Genomic DNA, 20663 nt, shown 5'->3' on the forward strand with positions numbered 1-20663 from the left:
CCCCATGCCCTCAATAAACTGTGGAGAACTATGCCCTCCATACAGTGGAAGGAGAGTGAAGACAGCACCCAACTTTGCCATGGACCCCAGCACCACGCTTCCCAGTGAACCCAGGCTCTAGGCAAGCCCCTGCAGGCCTAAGCTCCAGGCCTGCACCAGTGCCAGGCTAGCCTCTAGGACCCAGACTCCAGGTCCACCACTATGGCTCAGGATCCAGGCCTGCCCCTGTGGACCCAGACACAAGGCTCCAGTCCAGCCAATACAGACAATATCCCAGCCCACTCCAGCACAATACTGGCTCCCACAGATCCAGACATCAGGCTGTACCCATGGTCCCAGGCTCTAGGCCTGTCCCAGCATCAGGCCAGCACCCACAGTCCCAGCCACCAGGCCCACCTCCATTTACCCAAGTACCAGTCCTGCCCCAATGGACCCCATAACCAGGCTGGCCCCCAAGAACTCATGACTAGGCCCATCCCCATGGACTCAGACACCAGGCTAACTCAAGCACCAAAGCTGGCTCCTGCATACGGAGGTTCAAAGCCTGCTACAGCAACAGTCGGCTCTGTCTGACAGACCCAGATCCCAGGCCAAGACCAGTGAACCCTAGCATCAGTCCAACCCCTGCAATCCTAGGCTCCAGGCAGGCTGCACAAACCCAATCAACAGGCTCAGCCCAGTAGACTCCAGTGCTAGCTTTGCCATCATGGATCCAAGCTCCAGGCCTGCCCCCTGCAGTCCCAGGTAAGCACCAGGCCCATCCCTTGTACCCAGGTGTCAAACCCACCAATTTTCTGACCCAGACACTAAGAACAAGCCTACCCATGAACCCCACTAGCTGACACACCCAGAATCTCTGGATAGGCTAACTTGTGAGGGGATTTCACTACTGAAGCCATTCTGTAAAGACTGGAAGGCGTGCCTCTTCAAATGTGCAGATACCAAACACAAAGCCATGGACAATAAATGTAATAAGTACCCTTATAATAAGAAGGTAGTCAGAGATTCTACTCTAGAAGAAAGAAAGCGATATAACCACCTCAAGCAGAGAGAGAGAGAGGGATTTGAAGATGCTATGCTGTCAGCTTTTAAGATGAAGGAAGGGTCTATGTGTCAAGACATGCAAATAAGGCAGTTCTCAAAAGCTGGAAAAGGCAAGAAAACAGGTCCTCCCCTCAAACCTCTGGTGGGAGCAAGGCCCTACTGACAGTTTCATCTCAGTGAAACTGATTTTGGACTTCTGGTATCCAGAAATATAAGAGAGCAAATCTGTGTTATTTTAAGCCACCAAATTTGTGGTAATTTGTTAGAGTAGCCATAGGAAACTAACATGGCTGGTGGCTTATAACTGCTGGAGAATGTGGAGAAAGAAAAAGATGAGCTCAAGACTTAAAACTCCCAGTTCAAGCTCTGCATAAATGACCTAAAAGCTTCTTTATCTTCCCTGGAAGAAAAACCTTATCTCGTGTACCCTCAAGGACAAGATTTCTGAAAAAGAAGCCCAGAGCCTCATCCAGCCAGTGGATGTATTACTCTGTAAATTAAATTCCTAAACTTCTAGGGTATCTTCTCTTAAAGTGAGAGCACTGATTGGAGAAAAAAAAATGGGATGCTGAAAATAGGAGTTGGAATACATGGACAGGTTACAGCAAAGCTAGGGACATTGAACCCGTAAATTCTTTTGAGTCTTCTTTGCCATTAGAAGCAGCCCTACTACCCCTGCCTGAAGTTACTTCTCCTTTGCCTGAAGAACTTGTCATGGCCCCCCCAGAGGTAGTTGCCTGGAAAGGCACTGCTGGTTCTCCTCAAGACTAATCCTTCCATACCTCTTTGCTTCTAAACCAATGAAGAGATTCAAGTCCCAGGATACTGTACCCAAAAAGTTAGGTACAAAGTGTGACTCAAAGGAGTTGTGCTAGGGGCGCCTGGGTGGCTCGGTCGGTTGGGCGTCTGACTTCGGCTCAGGTCATGATCTCACGGTCTGTGAGTTCGAGCCCCGCGTCGGGCTCTGTGCTGACAGCTCAGAGCCTGGAGCCTGTTTCAGATCCTGTGTCTCCCTCTCTCTCTGCCCCTCCCCTGTTCACGCACTTTCTCTCTCTGTCTCAAAAATAAATAAACGTTAAAAAAAATTAAAAAAAAAAAAAGGAGTTGTGCTATACACCAAAAGAACTGCATGATTTTTCTAATTTATGCAAATATAAATCTGTGGGTTATGTTTGTAAATGGATTTTAAGGTGTGTGATTATGGTGGAAAGAATATAAAGTTGTATCAGGCAGATTCTGGAGTCATTGTTTTGGTTTGAGGAGTTAAGAAAGGCTCTAATTGGCTGGCTAGCTAAAACATGGACTAAGAGTGGACTACCCTAAATGAAGTTGATATGCTAGAACCTCCTTGGTATACTGCAGAGTAAGGTATCCAAAGGCTTAGGGAGATTGGAATGCTAGACTATATTTATCACCTAAGACCTGCTAACCTACTCCAGAGATTCTAGAAGACAAACTTTTCACTATAACTGTGAGGAGGAGGCTCAGCATACCAAAGAACTCTTTTCTCTGTACATTGAAAATTATGGTGGAAACTGTTACCAATGACTGGAATCTCAAAATACAATAAGGAGGGGCACCTGGGTGGTTCAGTCTGTTAAGCATCTGACTTCAGTTCAGGTCGTGATCTCATGGTTTGTGAGTTTGAGCCCCACATTGGGCTCTCTGCTGTCAGCACAGAGCCCACTTCAGATCCTCTGTCTCCCTCTCTCTCTGCATCTCCCCTGCTCTCTCTCTCTCACTCTCTCTCTCTCTCTCTCTCTCTCTCTCAAATAAATAAACATTTAAAAAATATAATGAGGATAATGGGATCCTGGAGTAGCAGAAGCCGGATTCCCGGCCAGTGTGGTTATGTAAAGAGCAGCAAAGCCAAAGCAGTAAACAATGCAGTCTGACTCACAGAGACCTATGGTGTTTGCTAATTGATCACAGTATACCTAGAAAAGACATATATGGTTAGATTACTAAATTCTTTTTCTTATTTTTTTTTAATGTTTATTTATTATTGAGAGATAGAGCGAGACAGAGCATGAGCATGGGAGGAGCAGAGGGAGGAGGAGACACAGAATCTGAAGCAGGCTCCAGGCTCTGAGCTGTCAGCACAGAGCCCGACATGGGGCTCAAACCCACCCACTGGGAGATCATGACCTGAGCTGAAGTCTGACACCCAACTGACTGAGCCACCCAGGCACCCCTAGATTACTAAATTCTTATTTGATCTATATAAGCAGAAGACTTCTAGGCTGAGTGAACAGAAGTCTAACTAGAATTACTACAGTGATTCATAACCCCTCAACCAATTCCCAAACCTGAGCCACTTTACAGACCCAGAGCCCCTTGAATAAAAGGGAAGACCCAGGTCCCTCTGAAAAAGAACACTGCTACAGTGTCAAAAATTTATATTGTTAATCTTTCACCTACCCTTCTCCAGAGGAAACTATGGCCATTTACCAAAGTAAATGCCAAAGCAGCTACAATGGGTAAAAAATAATTATACTTTTCAGGAATTAATGAACATTTGGTTGAACTAACTCTAATTCCTGGAAACCCAGAATGTCACTGTGGTCCACCAGTTAGAGTAGGGACTTATGGAGGTCAGGTGATCAATGGAATTTTAGAGTCCATTAGTTTCCCAACCCATCTTGTGGTTATTTCCCCAGTTCCAAATGCATAATTGGAATAGACCTACTTGGCAACAGAACCCCCATATTAGTTCTCTGACCTGTAGCATGAGAGTTATTATGTTAAGGAAGGCCAACCAGAAGCCTTTGTAGGTATAACTGCCTCTACCCATAAAAATAGTAATTAAAAAAGAAAAGTAATACCATAATCCTGCAGGGATTGCAGAGATTTGTGCCACTGGACTTGAAAGATGAGGGGGGTGGTGATATCCAACATATTTCATTCAAGTCACTTATTTGGCTTATGTGGGAAACAGATGGATCTTAAGTGACAATAGATGATCATAAATTTAATCAGGTGGTAATCCTAATTGCACTCCAGATATGGTTTTGTTGCTTGAGCAAATTAACATATCCTTTGGTATGTGGTATAGAGCTATTGACCTAGAAAAAAATTTTTTTTCTAAACACCTGTTAGTAAAGACCACCACTGTGTTTTCAGGCTAGCAATACACCTTTACTGTTCTACCTCAGGAGCTGTGCTAGTCTGGGTTCTCCAGAGAAACAGGACCACTTAGAGGTTTATACACAAATACACACATATACACATAGATATATATGTGTACATACACATACACGTATGTATATATTTCCCATGTATATATTTACTAACATGTATGTATACAAACACATATATACACACACGTATATAAACAAACAGGAGGTAGACACAGTGAAAGAGATTGACTTATTTTATTTTTAAAAAAATTTTTTTTTTCAACGTTTTTTATTTATTTTTGGGACAGAGAGAGACAAAGCATGAACGGGGGAGGGGCAGAGAGAGAGGGAGACACAGAATCGGAAACAGGCTCCAGGCTCCGAGCCATTAGCCCAGAGCCTGACGCGGGGCTCGAACTCACGGACCGCGAGATCGTGACCTGGCTGAAGTCGGAGGCTTAACCGACTGCGCCACCCAGGCGCCCCGAGATTGACTTATTTTAAAGAATTGGATCATGCAACTGTGGAAGCTGGCAAATCAAAAATCTGCAGGGCAGTCATGCAGGCTGGAAAACCCGGGAAGAGCTGATGCTGCAGTTCAAGCCTAAAGGCAGTCTGCTCACAGAATTTCCTCTTCAAGAGAGGCCAATTTTTTTCTATTAAAGCCTCCAACTGACTGAATGGGGCCCACACATATTATGAAGGGCAATCTGCTTTACTCAGTCTGCTGATTGAAATGTTAATCTCAGCTAATAAATACCTTCAAAGAACATCTAGAATAATATGTGAGCAAATATGTACTGTGGCCTACCCAAGATGACACATAAAATTAACCATCACAAGGGTATATCAAGTCTCCAGCTCTAGATCATAATTTAGTCCACCTACACCTTGATCACACTTCCCTTCCCCAAGTCATCATGTTAGTCCATTACATTAATAAGGCATAAGGATGGTAGATGTATTGTTAAGATATTTGTAGGTCAGTGAGTGGGAAATACTTTAGCAAAAATTCAAAGGCCTTCCACCATAGTGGAATTTCTATGGAGTCAAAGTGGTGGTATATATCTATAGATCTATATAGTTTATTTCCTTTTGAGAGAGAGAGCGCGCACAGGTGAGGGAGGGGCAGAGAGAGGAAGACACAGAACACAGAATCTGAAGCAGACTCCAGGCTCTGGGCTGTCAGTGCAGAGCCCAATGTGGGGCTCAAACCCACTAACTGCGAGATCATGACCTGAGCCAAATTCAGACGCTTCACAGGCACCTTGAGATATCCTTCTTAAAGTGAAACTTTAAGTGAAACTGGCCCCTCCTAGAACCAAAATAGAGCCATGACATGTAGTGTGCTCTTTGGATTTTAGACAAAACATAGTCCTCACTTGGATATGCCATTATGGCCCATTTACTTAATGAACTGAAAAGCTGCTAGTTTTGAGTGGGGCCCAGAATGACAGAAAGCTCTTCAACAGGTCCAGCCTTCTAGGCAAGCTGCTTTCCTACTTGATCCATATGTTCCATAATATCTGATGGTGCTTGAAGTATCAGTGGCAGATAGAGATGCTATTGGGAGCCTTTGGCAGGCCCCTATTGGTGAATCACAGTGCAGAGCCTTTAGATTTTGAAGTCCTGCCATCCTTTGGTGTTACTCTCTTTTTCAGAAATAGCATTTGATTTGCTACTGGGCTTTAGTAGAGACTCAACAATTAATCATAGTCCTTCAAATCACCATGAGATCTGAACTGCCCACCAGGCCACAAAGTTGGATGTGGACAGCAGCACCACATTACCAAATGAGAGTGGTATAGAGGAGACTTGGCCCAAGCAGGCCCTGAAGGCAAATTTGCATGAAGAAGTGGACTAAATAAATGCACATGACCTCCAATTCTATGATACTACCTTTTCCTAGCCCATACATGGGGGGTGCCCTACAACCAGCTGGCTGACAAAGAGAAAAATGTGAACGTAGTTTACAGATGGTTCTGTAAGATATGCAAGTACCACCCCAATAAGGACAGTTGCAGTACTATAGTCCCTTTCTGGGACATTCTTGGAGGACGATGATGAAATGAAATCTTCCCAGTGGGAAAAATTGGAAAGAGAGCATCTGGTCGCTTATTTTGCCTGGAAGGAGAAATGGCCAGAAGCAAGAATCTATATTCATAGACTATGGCCAATAGTTTGGTTGGATGGTCAGGGATTTAGAAGGAATATGACTGGAAAAATGTGTGATAAGGAGGTCTAGGGAAGTGGTATATGAATAGGTCTGAGTAGGCAAATGATGTGACGATATTTGTGTCCAATGTGAATGTTTATCTCAGCAGAGGGGGATCTTAATACATGTATAGGATGATCAACTCTGTGGATATCAGTCAGCCTCTTTCCTCAGCCACTCCTGTCATTGCCCAGTAGGCTCATAAAACAAAGTGGCCATGGTCCCAAAGATGGAGGTTCTGCATCGATTCAGCAACATGGACTTCCATTCATCGTGACTGTCCTGGTTACAGCTACTGCCGAGTTCCCAGTCTGCCAGTAGCAGAGACTGACAGAGTCACCAATAAGGCATCATTCCCTGGGTGATATGGCTTTGTTTTTCCTGCACTCAATGCTTCCACCAAACCACCATCTGGGACTTATAGTGCACCTTATGCATCACTGTGGTATTTCAAGTAACATTTGCTTCTGATCAGAGGGCTCATTTCACAGCAAATGAATTGTGGCAACAAGCCCATACTCATGCTACTCACATGGTGTTGCCATGTTTTCTATCATCCTGAGGAAGTGGTCTTGATGGAGTATTAGAATCGCCTTTTGAAGCCTCAGTTTCAGTGTCAGTGAGGTAGCAGTATCTTGTGGGACTGGGGAAGTGTCTTTGAGGATGATGTATATGCTTTAAATCAGCATCCAATATATGGTGCTGTTTTTCCCAGAGTCCAGGAATCAAGGGGTGCAAATGGGAGTGGTTCCACTCATTATCACCCCTAGTGATCCAACAGCAAAATTTTTGCTTTCCATCCCAGCAACCTTAGGCTCTGCTGGACTAGAAGTCTTAGTTACAAAGAGAGGAATGCTTCCACCAGAAGATACATCAATCATTCCATTAAAGTCAAAGATGAAGCTGCCACCTTGGATTGAGGCCACTTTGGGCTCCTCATGCTTCTGAATCAACAGGCAAAGGAGGTGGTTACTGTACTGAATGAGTCATTGGTCCTGATTACCATGAGGAAATTGGTACTACATAATGGATGTAAGAAGATTATGTGTGAAATATAAGAGATCCTTTAGGGTGTCTCATTACTGCTGCATCCTGCAACTAATGTTAATGGAAAACTGCACCTGGATTCAGGGAGGACTCCTAAGGACTCAGACACTTTAGGAATATTTGGGTTATCCTCCCAGGAAAGAATCAAAGCCAGCTGAGGTGCTTGCTGAGGGCAAAGTAGATATGAAATGTGTAGTGAAAGAAGGTAGTTATAAATGCTACATGACCAGTTGTAAAAATGAGAACACTAATAGTATGCATAATTCTTCCTCATTTTGTTATGTATATTTATTAACCAAATATTTTTGTTTCCTTCCCTCTCTTATCCCATCAAACATAAGATTTATTAATAATAGTTAACTTCAGGGACACCTGGGTGGCTCAGTTGGTTGACTTCAACTCAGGTCATGATCTCACAGTTTGTGGGTTTGAACCCTGCATTAGGCTCTGCACTGACAGCTCAGAGCCTGAAGCCTGCTTCAAATTCTGTGCCTCTCTCTCTCTGCCCCTCTCCTTCTTGTGCTCTATCAAAAACAAACATTAAAAAAATAGTTAACTTTATATCACAATATTTAAGTTACAGGGTATAAAAAAGAGAGTGAACTTCATCCAAAGGCATCCTCTCCTGGAGAAAGGGTTAATGTGTTTTCAATTGTACACAGAATGTTTCATGTTAGTTGGAAATAGGACTCATGGTCTTCATTTGAAGAGTGTAATTAAAGGAAATGTGTGTGGGTGCCAAGTTGATAAGCGGTGGACAGTTAAGATCATGTATATGTGTCAACTTAGCTAGACTACAGGTATTCAATCAAACACTAATCTAGGTGTTGCTGTGAAGGTATTTTGTAGATGTGTCTAAAGTCCATAATCAGTTAACTTTAAGGGAGATTATCCTAGATTTCATCAGTTGAAAGACATTAAGAGCAGAGCTGAGGAATTCCCTGAAAAAGAAAAAATTCTGCCTGTAGATAGCAGTTTCACCTCATGTCCAAGAATTCTAGCCTGCTGTTCCTGATTTTAGGCTTGCCTAGACAGCCCCTACAATCACATAAGCAGATTCACTACAATAAGTCTTTATATATACTGTTTCTATTTCTCTGATTAAATATTGACTGATAAAACTATCTTCTAACCTTTCTTCTTCCAGGCCCCTGACTAGGTCATTTACCCAAGGAGTGTGATTATTCTTCTCTTGGGCCACTTCTCCTTCTACATGAAGTGGATGACCAAATGCAATACATTAAGTTTCATCCAATGAGAAATATTTCTCTTTCAGAGCCACCCCTGTGAAGCTTCTGTGTAACACTGTTGCTTTCCACTTCAGTTTACATTCACATATAGAGTCAACAAACTGTAAGCCAAGGTCAGCCTTTTTCTTTCTTCCTCAGCTGGTTATATGGGACTCCCATTTGTCCATATGAGTGATCTGAGACACTGGTGGAAGTGATGGGTGACAGGCTCATGTAGATTGTGTGCCCTTTAGTACTTCTTGTGCTTAATCCTCAATGTACCATTTCCAGTTTTTCAAAATTGCACTGGGCTCATCCAATGTTATCACTTTTGTGGTTCTGACAGGATATACCTCACAATGGGCAGTTCAGGGTGCATGGTGACTTGGTTTCACATGGCCAAGCAATCTGTCCTCACAGGGTCCAGTAGCACACCAGGAGCTTATTTTCAAAAACTGTAATTATCTGCTTTGGATGACATACTCTTGCTCATCCTGCTCTGATTACGGCTTGCCATGAACTCCACACTGCATCATTTTCATCAGTCATATCTCCCAACAGTACAGTTATTTCAGATCACGTAGCTCCAGTGGAAGCACTGATTGTACTTCAGCTAGGACATGCTACAGAGCCCTTTACTATGTTAGGACCCACTCAAAGCTGATAGCATTCTTTGCCACTCTGTCTATGGGTATTCTAAAATGTTGAATGTGTTGCTTTCATAGCACAAAGAATTTTGCCTGGAAGCATACTTTCTTCTCAGTAGTAGAGGATACAAATAGAGCAATTTCTTTTACTTTACTAAGTGGAAGGTCTCTGAATCTTTATAGGTTCTTCTCTCATCCTCTGAGGAACATGTGTCTTAACAAGGCTTCCAATGTGCATGACATCCTTCCCCCATGCTGTCTTATTAGATTGATTTCTAATCAATTACTGTGAATGTCCAAATCTCCTGTTATATTTTGACAGAGGTGGCAAAATCATAAATACATATTTTGTCTGTCACTTGCGAACTGTTTTTGGTTTTCTTTTGTGATTGGGATAGAAAAGAATAAACTCATTCAAATCAATCACTGTATACTATACACCTGCTATAGCAAAAATATCACTTCCAAAGGCTGCTAATTGGTAGAGCTTGCAGTTACATTCACAGACTGGGATATAAAACAGACATAGGAGTAAAAACAGGGAGAGGGACAAAACAGAAGAGACTCAAATATGGAGAACAAACTGAAGGTTATAGGAGGGGTTGTGGGGGGGGGGCTAAATGGGTAAGGGACACTAAGGAATCTACTTCTGAAATCATTGTTGTACTATATGCTAATTTGGATGTAAATTTAAAAAAATAAAAAATAAAACAAGTTAAAAAAATAGACATATGATACTGAGGTATAATAGTGACCACTAACCTTACATCCTTTTGATCTTTAGGGTGGGACTAATCTCTACCATCTCTCTGGGATGTGATACAATTTTTTATTTACCATTGTAGCTTGAGGGAACAGGAATAATCTCAGAGGTTTCCACTTGGTTTTTTTCCACTGCAACTCTAACACTAAAGGCCAAGGATCCCATATGTGGATTAACTTCAACTCCAAAATGTCAATACTTATTGTAAATTTAGGGATACATAAAAGAGCCACCAGATCATCTATGAACCCAACAGATCCCCTGTAAACTAGACATTGGTCAGGAATCAACTTATTACCTGACACCCACATAAGACTATTTTAACATGTGGACTATGATAATGCTTTAGGTCTCTGGGTATCACTGTCAAGTCAGACAATGATTTCAAGATGTATGAGTATTTTCCTTTTTCCAATGTACAGTTGCTCAAGTAAATGGCCATAGGTCCCTGTGGCAGAAAGACTACAATGTCCCTCAATGATCCCTGATCCTGATATGCATGGCTTTGTGTAATCCCCTTCCTTTGAGAGTGGATTTATCAACTTATTTCTAACCAACAGAATATGGCAAATGTCACAGGAAGTCACTTCCATGATTGAAGTTACAAAAGACAACTTCTTTCTTGCTATAAGACTCTTTATTGACCGTGTCTTGCTGGCTTTGATGAAGTAAGATGCCATAGTGGTGAAGCCCAGACAGCAATGAACTGAAATTGGATTCTGGCCAGCAACCAGTATGAAACTGAGGTCCTTAGCCTAATAGCCTATAAGGAACTAAATCCTGCAAATAACCATGTGAGCTTGGAAGTGATCCTTCCCCAGTTGTGCCTTCAGGTAAAACCTGATCCATACCTTGACTGTAGCCTTTTTTTCGTTGTTTTTTTTTTTTTTTGTTTGTTTGTTTGTTTGTTTGTTTAAGTTTTATTTAAGTAATCTCTACACCCAACGTGGGGCTCAAACTCACAACCCTGGTATCAAGAGTTGCACACTCTTCCAGCTAAGCCAGGCACATGCTCCTTGACTGTAGCCTTATGAGAAACTTTGAAGTAGAGGACCCAGCAAGGCTATGCTTAGATTCATGAACCTCAGAAACTGTAATAGAATGACTGTGTGTTGCTCTAAGCTGCTGTTTGTGGTAGCTTGTTACAAAGTAACAGATAATACAGTGTAATAAAGGGTATGATTCCATTTTTAGTGTTTGACTGTTGTGTGTCCTTTCCTTTAGTGCGGTGGGAAGTTCAAACTACACAAACCCCAGCCTCTTCATGGGAACCCTTACACAGCCCCACCCCTAAGCACAATAAAAACCCAAGTCACTCTCCCCTCCCTGATCTCTCAATCCATTTTGAGACCTGCTTGGAATCCTGCTTTGTTCTCCCCAGAAAATATCATTATATGAGTAATAAACCTTTCCATATTCTGTTGGTGCATGTGTGGCAACATCAGTCTTGACAACCAAACAAAATTTTGAGTTGGGGGTATATCCCACATCTGTACTGTGGCTGCAAAAATTAAGACAGTGATCAGTGTCTAAGCAATAACTGCCACTACCAGGGGCTTTCTTCTATGCTTGGGTTTGCTAATAAGCTCTGTTGCCTTTTGGCAACTGTGCATTTTGAGTTGCTAACTTGAAAGCACGCTGCTTGATCTGTGCTGCTGAGAGTTTGTGCTTTGAGTTTTCCCGCTTTGTGCTGTATTTTCTGAGTCCTACAAAACCTCTGTTAAAGATTTAACTGACCTAAATCACAAGTTTTGATAACTGGCATTTACAGAAATGAGATTCAGACCCTCCTTAAAGTAGTCCTGGGTCATGTGTCTTTGCCCAAATCTCTACCTCAGATTGAATCATATGTCTCAATTCCAGCATAAGTCATTACTGATGCTAGGCTCAGGGAAATGAAACTTACCCTAGGACAATTAGTTGTGTGTTTTAAGCAGGCACTGAACACTCATTCTAAAGTGCATGCAGGAGAAAGAGTGATAACCTGTGCAGTATTCAGGACCACTGGGTGATGGCTTCTTTGAAAGAAGAGCATATCACCATTTGGCATGCTAAAGCCTATACTCCTAAAACCAGATGGTTAACATCCTATAACATATCTTTGCTGGTGCTGCAGCCTATGCCTCTGCAAGATAGATTCTGATCCTCAGAGTTACAAAACAAAAAACAAAAAACTCATGGAACTCTGTGGCACAGTCCCTTATGAAAAGTGGCCTTGAATGCTTTATGACCACCCCTTTAAAGAATGTAAGACAATATCACCGTATTAGCCAACTGTAGAATTACACAAGAAACAGGTCACCTGGGTGGCTCAGTCAGTAGAGCATCTGACTCTTGACCTCAAGGTCATGAGTTCAAGCCCCACAATAGATGTGAGCCCACTGGAAAACAAACAAACAAACAAACAAGAAAGACTCTGGGGTTGATTAAGGGCCACAGATTACCAACGTTCAGAAACCAGGGTGGAAAAATCAGTACCCAGAGTTGCCAAAATATATAACACGATATATTACCTCAAGTGTCAATTTTAAACAAAAAATTATGAGACATACAAAGAAACAGGAAAATATGACCCAAACACAGGAAAAAAGCAAGCAATAGAAATTGTCTGTGAGAGGGCCCAAGTATCTCACTTAACAGAAAAGGACATCAAAGCAGCCATTAAAATTATGTTCAAGAACTGAAGGAAACCATGATTAAAGAAGCAAAAGAAAATATGATGACAATGCTTCATCAAAGAGCAAACATTAATAAATAAATCAAAATTATAGAGAACCAAATAGAAATTGTGGAGTTTAAGACTGCAATAACCAAAATGAAAAACTAACTTGAGGAACTCAACAAATCTGAGCTGGCAAAAGAATCAATATGATCACTATGGATATTATGTAATTCAAAGAACAGAAAGAAAAAAGAATGAAGAAAAATGAACAGAGCCTCAGAGAAATATAGGACATCATTAAGAATGCCAACATACATGTAAAGGAGAGAATCAGAAAAAAACATTTAAGAAATAATGGCTGAAAATTTCCCAGTTCACTGAAAAACTTTAATATACACATCCAAGAAGCGAAAGAAACTCTAAGCAAAGATCCACAAAGACCTCATAGTAAAACTGCTAAAAGGTAGTCAAGAAGAAAATCTTGAAAGCAACAGAAAGACTCATCACTTACAAGGGAGCCCCAATAAAGTGAACAGTAAATCTCTTATCACAAACAACACAGACCAGAAAACAATGGGATGACATATTCAAAGTTCTGAGAGGAGTTCTGGTCGGGTTGAGGGTGGGTGGGGGATCTGTATACAAAAAATTTTATATGCAAGTAAAGTTGCCTTTAAAAAATGGTGAAATAAAGACATGCCAGTCAAACTCAAACTGAGAGAATCTGTTGGTAACAGACCCACCTTACAAAATACACTAAAGAAAGTTCTTCAGAATGAAAACAAGTGACCAAAAAAGCACCAGTAAAGGTAATGATGTAATTATAAAAGATATCACAAATGCATATTTCTTCTCTTATTTGGTCTAAAAAGCAATTATATATATAAAACAATGTTTGTGCCAGTCCCATGCTATTGATAATGAATGTTGTGGCTGGACTAGCCCTTGTGGTTCTTACTATAATTGCAAGATGCCCTCAACAATAAACATCAGGAAACTCTGAAAGAGAACACTCAATGGGGCACCTGGGTGGCTCTGTTGGGTAAGCACGTGATCTCATGGGTTCATGAGTTCAAGTCCCACATTGGGCTCTGTGCTGACAGCAGGGAGCCTGCTTGGGATTCTCTGTCTCCCCCACTCTCTGTCTCCCCTGCTTTCTCTCTCTTAAAAAAATAAATAAACTTAAAAAAAGAGAGAACGTTTATTATTTGCAAATCCTGAAAATTACACGGCACATCTGGAGCCATACAGTGAGGTTGCACAGAGAGAGAGAGACAGAAAGTAAAGGGTTTTACTTTGTTTGACTAAGGGCTCATAGGTGGGAGGCCTAGGGTTTAGGGGGCTTACTCTTTATTGATGAGGTTAGAACATAAGAGCAGGAATCTGAAGTGCAGGAAGAGAAAAAAAAAAAAAGGAGCCCAAATGGCCAGTTATTGAAATCAACCAAGATCTCTAAACCTAAAAAGCCTTGAGAGAGGGGAGGCCTGGCTCTTTATCTAGTCATGTGGCTGGCAATGTGTTGGAGATAGCCATCTCTGAAGTGGATGCCTTGGTTTAAGTCAGGAACTTGCATTATTAAAGAAGAAAAACTGTCAGGACTTACACTACACAATACCTATACAACTGTATACAATATAACTATATTGTTAGACCTAGAACATACAGAAATTACTATATTAAACAACACAAAGAAGGCAGGTGGGAGCAAAGCTGTATTAGAATAAAGAAATGATACTAGATATTAATTTGGATCCACTGGAAACAAAGAGAAATAGAAATGGTAAATAAGAAGGTTAATATAACAAATTCCATAGTATATACTTTGCTTCTTTTCTTTACTCAGCATCTTTAGTAGACACAAAACATATAAAGTTTAGGTTCATAACAGGATATAATATGTATAATAACACAAAATGGAAGAACAAGAAACAGAGCTATATATGGGTAACATTTCTGTATCTCTCTGGAATTAATACACAGGTAAAGTAGATTTTGATAACTTAAAATGTATATGGCAAGCTACACAGGCAAGATTAAGACATTCTCAGACAAAACCTATGGTAGTTCATCACGACTAGACCTGTCTTAAAAGAAATGCTAAAGGGAATTCAAGTTGAAATGAAAGGACACTAAGTGACAACATGAAATCTTAGGAAAGTATAAAACTCACTGGAAAAGGTAAATAGTCAAATTCACAATAATATTGCAAAAGTAGTGCATAAATCATGTTTGAGTATAAAAGTTAAAAAAAACAAAATATATTAAAAATAACTAGCTACTGTAATTTCTTGATATGCAATATAAAAAGACATAAAATATGACATCAATATAATAAAACTTAGGGGGAGGGCAGAGGTAAAAGCAGAGAATTTTTATGCAACTGAAGTTGCTATTACCTTAAAATAGACTGTTATGGTTGTAAGATGTTTTATGTAAGCCCCATAGTAACCAAGAGAAAAAACCTATAGTCAATACACAAGAAAGGAACCAAAGCATACTTCTATTTTTAAAAAAATCATCAAATCACAAAGGAAGACAGCAAGAGAGGAAGAAAGGAACAAAGGAACTACAATGCAGTCAGAAAACAATGAATGGAATGGCAATAAGATCTTACCTATCAATAATTGCTTTAACTGTAAAGAATTAAATTCTCCAATCAAGGCCATAGAGTGGTTGAATGGACCAAAAAAAGAAGGAGAAAGAGGAGTAGAAGGAGAATGAGGAGGCAGAAGTGAGGGAGGAGGGAGAGGAAGGAGAAGGAGGGAGAGGGAGGAGGGAGGGGGAGAGAGACAGGGAGACAGAGACGAAGAAGAATTCCAAAATATGCTGACTACAAGAGAATCACTTTAGCTTTAGGACACACATAGACTAAAAGTGAAAGGACAGAAAAAGATATTCTGTTCAAATGATCACCAAAAGAGAGCAGGGGTGGTTATATCACTAAAAATAGACTTTTTGTCAAAATCTGTCACAAGTCATTATATAAGTGATCATTCATAAAGAGAATATAACAATTGTAAATATATATGCATCCTACACCAGAGCATTTAAATATATGAAGCAAATACTGGCAGATCTGAAGGGAGAAGTAGATAGCAATAAAAAGAGCAGAGAAATTCAATATCCCACTTTCAACAGTAGCTCTTTTCAGACAGAAAATCAATAAGGAAAGAGTGGACTTGAATAACACTTTAGACCAAATGGAACTAACGAACATACACAGAATATTCCACCCAACAGCAGCAGAATACACATTCTTCTCAAGAACACACACAACATTCTCCAGCATAAATCGTATGTTAGGCTATAAGTCTTAGCACATTTAAGATTGAAATCCTATCAAGTAACTTTTTTGACGACAATGGTATGAAACTACAAATCGTTAACAGGAGGAAAACTGGAAAATTTCACAAATATGTGAAAATTATACATATTCAGGAGTACACACTCCTGAACAACCAATTGATCAAAACAGAAATCAAATGGAAATCAGACAATATCTTAACAAAAATGAAAATGGAAACAAACATATGGGATATAATAAATGCAGTTCTAATGGGGGAGTTTACAGGGATAAAAGCTACATTAGGGGGAAACAATCTTAAGTACCTAACTTCACACCCCAAGAAACTAGAAAAAAGAACTAAGCCCAAAGTTTGCATAAGGAAGGAAGTGATATAAGAGCAGATATAAATGAAAGATACTTAAAAGACAATAGAAAAGATCAATAAAACCAAGGGTTGGCCCTTTGAAAATATATAGTTGAAAAACTATTAGCTAGTCTGACTTAACCAAAAACAAAGAGACAGAGGACTCAGATAAATAATGTTATAAACAAAAGAGAGAGTTCCAATATTGCAGCGAAGGATTGCAGGCAATGAAGGATTTGGAGAAGACAGGCAGTAAATTGATAGTTGGCACGTCTGTAAATCCCTTGGAAATACTGAAATGAAAGAGGGCTAAATTTGGAACGATGAGAATTTCATGAAACAAAGATTATGATTAATCCACTTTCATCCAAAGAATTTAAAAAATTTAATCCCTGGAAGAATACAAAGACCTGACAGCTGGTCCTATAGAATCAGGTATTAAGAAAGCTTTAATTCTTACTTTACTTGTTTGATAACTTTTGAATTTTGTAGCATGTATTTTTATTACCTAAATTTTTAAACTAAAAAATTAATGTAACATCAAAACTACATACGCTCTCACAGTTGGCAATCTACCCAATGGAAATAAAAGAATGATGAGATAAGAATATTTACTGTATGATCCTTTGGGATGAAAAAGAAATAGAGCAATCAAATGTCTATAGGAAGGAATGGCTTAAAATATGGACATACATCCTATACCAGAAATATTCAGGAGCTTTAAAAACAATAAGTTAGATCTGTATGTATTCACCTGGAAAAAAAGTCCACAATTATTTAAGTGCAAAAAGAAATTGCTGTGAAATATGTCACTATAGGCGGTAAAATCTTCCATATACATGCAATAAGCCCTCCATATTTGCAGGTATGTTTGAGCAGGAAGGAGCAACACACACATAGTGGCTCTCACAGATGTGTGGGAGGGGAATAAATTGTTTTCATTTTATTTCTGCCACTTCACTGGTTTCAGTGAAAACACTATTTATAAAATTTATTTCCAATATTGATTATAATAACTTAGAAACAGCATTGGAACTAGAGCAATTTTTACCTGTTAATAATTTTTCAATTTTCCCTGCCTGAAGTTTTTTTTTTTTCAAGGATCATTGAAATAAATCAATACTAATGAAATTCATTATTTTACCAACATTTATCTTGAAGAAAAAAAAAGAAAATGTAAATTTCTAAAAATAATTTCATGATGCTAGACTAGGATGGGGAGAGAGAAGAGGAAACCTTACTGGCATCTCAACAGTATGAAGTGTCTGATGTATATTAAATTGCAAGCCATGATTAAAAGCCTTTCCACAGTCATAAGGTTTCTTCCCAGAATGAATTCTCTGATGGTGTGAAAAGCTTGAATGATAGCTAAAGGTCTTTCCACATTCCTTACATTCATAGGGCTTCTCACCAGTATGTATTCTCTGATGTTGAATAAGGTGTGAATGAAGTCTAAAGGCCTTACCACATATCATACATTCATGAGGTTTCTCACCAGTATGAATTCTCTGATGTCTTTTGAGGTGTGAGCACTGTCTAAAAGTCTTCCCACATTCCTTGCACTCATAGGGTTTCTCACCGGTATGAATCCTCTGATGCAGGGTAAGTTGTAAGCCATCACAAAAGGCCTTCCCACACTCACTACATTCATAAGGTTTTTTGCCAGAATGAATTTTCTGATGGTGAGAGAAGCTTGAGTGATAGCTAAAGGCCTTTCCACATTCTCTACATTGATAGGGTTTCTCACCAGTATGAATTCTCTGATGTATGGTAAGGTGTGAGCGATGCCTAAAAGTCTTTCCACATTCTTTACATTCATAGGGTTTCTCACCAGTATGGAGTCGTAGATGTTCAGTAAGTTGAAAGCCACGAATAAAAGCCTTCCCACATTGCTTACATTCATAAGGTTTTTCACCAGTATGAAGTCTCTGATGTTGAGTAAGCTGTGATCGCTGCCTAAAGGCCTTCCCACATTCTTTACATTCATAAGGTTTTTCACCAGTGTGAATTCTCTGATGCAGAATAAGTTCTGAGCCATAATTAAAGGCCTTCCCACATTCTTTACATTCATAGCGTTTTTCGCCATTATGGATTCTCAGGTGTTGCTTAAGTTGTGAACAATGAATAAAAGCTCTCCAACATTCCTTACATTCATTGCACTTGTTACTATTTTGAATTCTCTGTTTAGTAAGATATGATATATTAAGAATTTCTGCACATTCCTTACATTCAGACAGTTTTTCTTTAGAATGAGCTCTTCTGTGATCACTAAAAAATAAGTGGTAACTGAAGTTTTTTCTACATTCTTTACATCCAAAGATTTCCTCTCTATTATAAAATTCCTGAGTTAGCAAAGAATGTTGGTTAAATATAGGCATATGTTCATGGTTGATAACAAATTGCCTGAAATAGCCCTCTTGTTCCTGTTGTCTTTCAAACTGAGTATTGCATTCCGAAATATCTCTGAAAATGGATTTCTCAGGATTATGACTTTTAAAGTCTTCCATGATAGCCATTTGGGATGACTCTGTCTCATAAATGTCTTTTGGAGATAACTTCTTGGCCTCACACCTGGGCACCAAGTCTGAAAGATAAGAAACACACTTTAATTGCTGGTTTTGTGTCAGAAAAGAAAATATATATGGTAGCAAAGAGAGATAATTGGAAATAATTCACGTAAAAGATGAGTCTTGGAGAACTCTAAAATATCATCATGCAACTGAATGAAAAAAAAAACGGTAAGGAGAACACAGAGAAATGAGAGCTCAGAAGAGAAAGTGAGGGAGTTAATTAACAAATCAAGTCAATAGTTCTGAATTTTTTTTTAAGATTTTATTTTTAAGCAATCTCTACACCCAGCATGGGGCTCAAACCCACAACCCCAAGACCAGGAGTTACACGTTCCACCAACTGAGCCAGCCGGGTGACCCAGTTGTTCTGAAATTTTGATCTACCTCAGAGTTTGCTGCAATTATAGATGTTTAGGAAACATTCTAGATCAAATGTATCCATATCTACCAGAGTTGGTTTCAGAATGAGATAAACTGAATCAGAATCTACAAGAGTATATGTTTAACACTTTCCACCAGGCCAAGGGATTATGAGATGGAGACTGCTAATTGTCCCCAAATGTCTATTATTCCCCTTTTATATATGGATTGAACCAATGGTTTTTAGTTGAGAACAAGGTTGCCCAATATAAACACTGCATTTCCCAGGCTCTTTTGCAGAAGAATATGTCATGTAACTGGATTCTGCCTTAAAAAAAAAAAAAAAAAAGCATAAGTATCAAATAGTAGCTTCTGAAACTTTAATAGCCAGCTGGCCCATGTCCTATATCCTCTATTCTCCCATTTCCTTAGTCTCCACTGTGGATGTGGTGTCATGTCACATGATGGTTTTGCAGAGCAGAGCTTCCCCTCCAGCCTGGACTTTAATGCAAAAGAAAATTAACCCATATGGTTTAAGCCATTATTATTTTTGAGTCTCTGTCACATGTAGCCAAACCTATAACCAAACTAATGTAGCTTCCTATTGAACTGAAATTTAAAAATCCCATTTTTTACCATGAGAACACAGGGCCTCTGCCTACTTAGAAGACCTCATTTTGAGGCCTTTTCCCTTTTATCCATGTACTACAACATTAATCTCCTTTCAACAATTAGGACATTCCAAAGTCTTTCCTATCTTAGAGCTTTTCAGAGGCTGTTTCAGAAGAAAAAGCTTAAGACTGACAGCTATATAAAGCATTCTATTCTAACACAATTTATTTTTTCATTTTCCTAATGATGGACATATGGGTTGCTTTCAATTGTTGGCTATTATGATCAGTACGGCTATGAACATTCTTGTACATTTCTTTTGGTGGAAATAGGACTCCTTTCTGCTAGATGTATACATTTATGAGTGAAATTGTTGCACACAGAATATGCATTTGTTCAGCTTTAGTTGACATTATCCAATAGTTTCCTCATTTTCCCATCTAACTGGAAAAGAGTTCCAGTTCCTCACATCCTCCCCAACACTTGTTATTGTCAATCTTATATTCAGGCATCCTGGCAGATATGTCATGATACTGCATTGTGGTTTAATTTGCAATTTCCCTGATGACTTGTGAGGTTGAGCACTTTTTCATATGTTTATTGGCCAATTGGATATCTCTTTTAATAAATGCCAACTCAGGTCTTTTGTCCATTTTTACTGACTGTGTGTGTGTGTGTGTGTGTGTGTGTGTGTGTGTGGTAAAATTCATGTAACATAAAATCTACCAGTTTCACCATTTTGAAG

The 20663-nt window shown here is 39.5% G+C and overlaps 1 protein-coding gene across 7 annotated transcripts in view; it reads right to left on the reverse strand.

Moving 5' to 3' along the window:
- Positions 1-14544: 14544 nt before the first annotated feature.
- ZNF461 (zinc finger protein 461) overlaps positions 14545-20663 on the reverse strand; it is a 36435-nt gene continuing 30316 nt past the window's right edge. For all 7 annotated transcript variants that reach the window (XM_058709424.1, XM_058709419.1, XM_058709422.1 and 4 more), the window contains one exon: positions 14545-18960. In XM_058709424.1, the coding sequence (XP_058565407.1) occupies positions 17573-18892 (1320 nt within the window). In that variant the 5' untranslated portion in view covers positions 18893-18960 and the 3' untranslated portion in view covers positions 14545-17572. The remainder of the gene's footprint in view (positions 18961-20663) is intronic.

The sequence above is a fragment of the Neofelis nebulosa genome, chromosome 17 (assembly GCF_028018385.1).
Source record: "Neofelis nebulosa isolate mNeoNeb1 chromosome 17, mNeoNeb1.pri, whole genome shotgun sequence".
Lineage (NCBI taxonomy): Eukaryota > Metazoa > Chordata > Mammalia > Carnivora > Felidae > Neofelis > Neofelis nebulosa.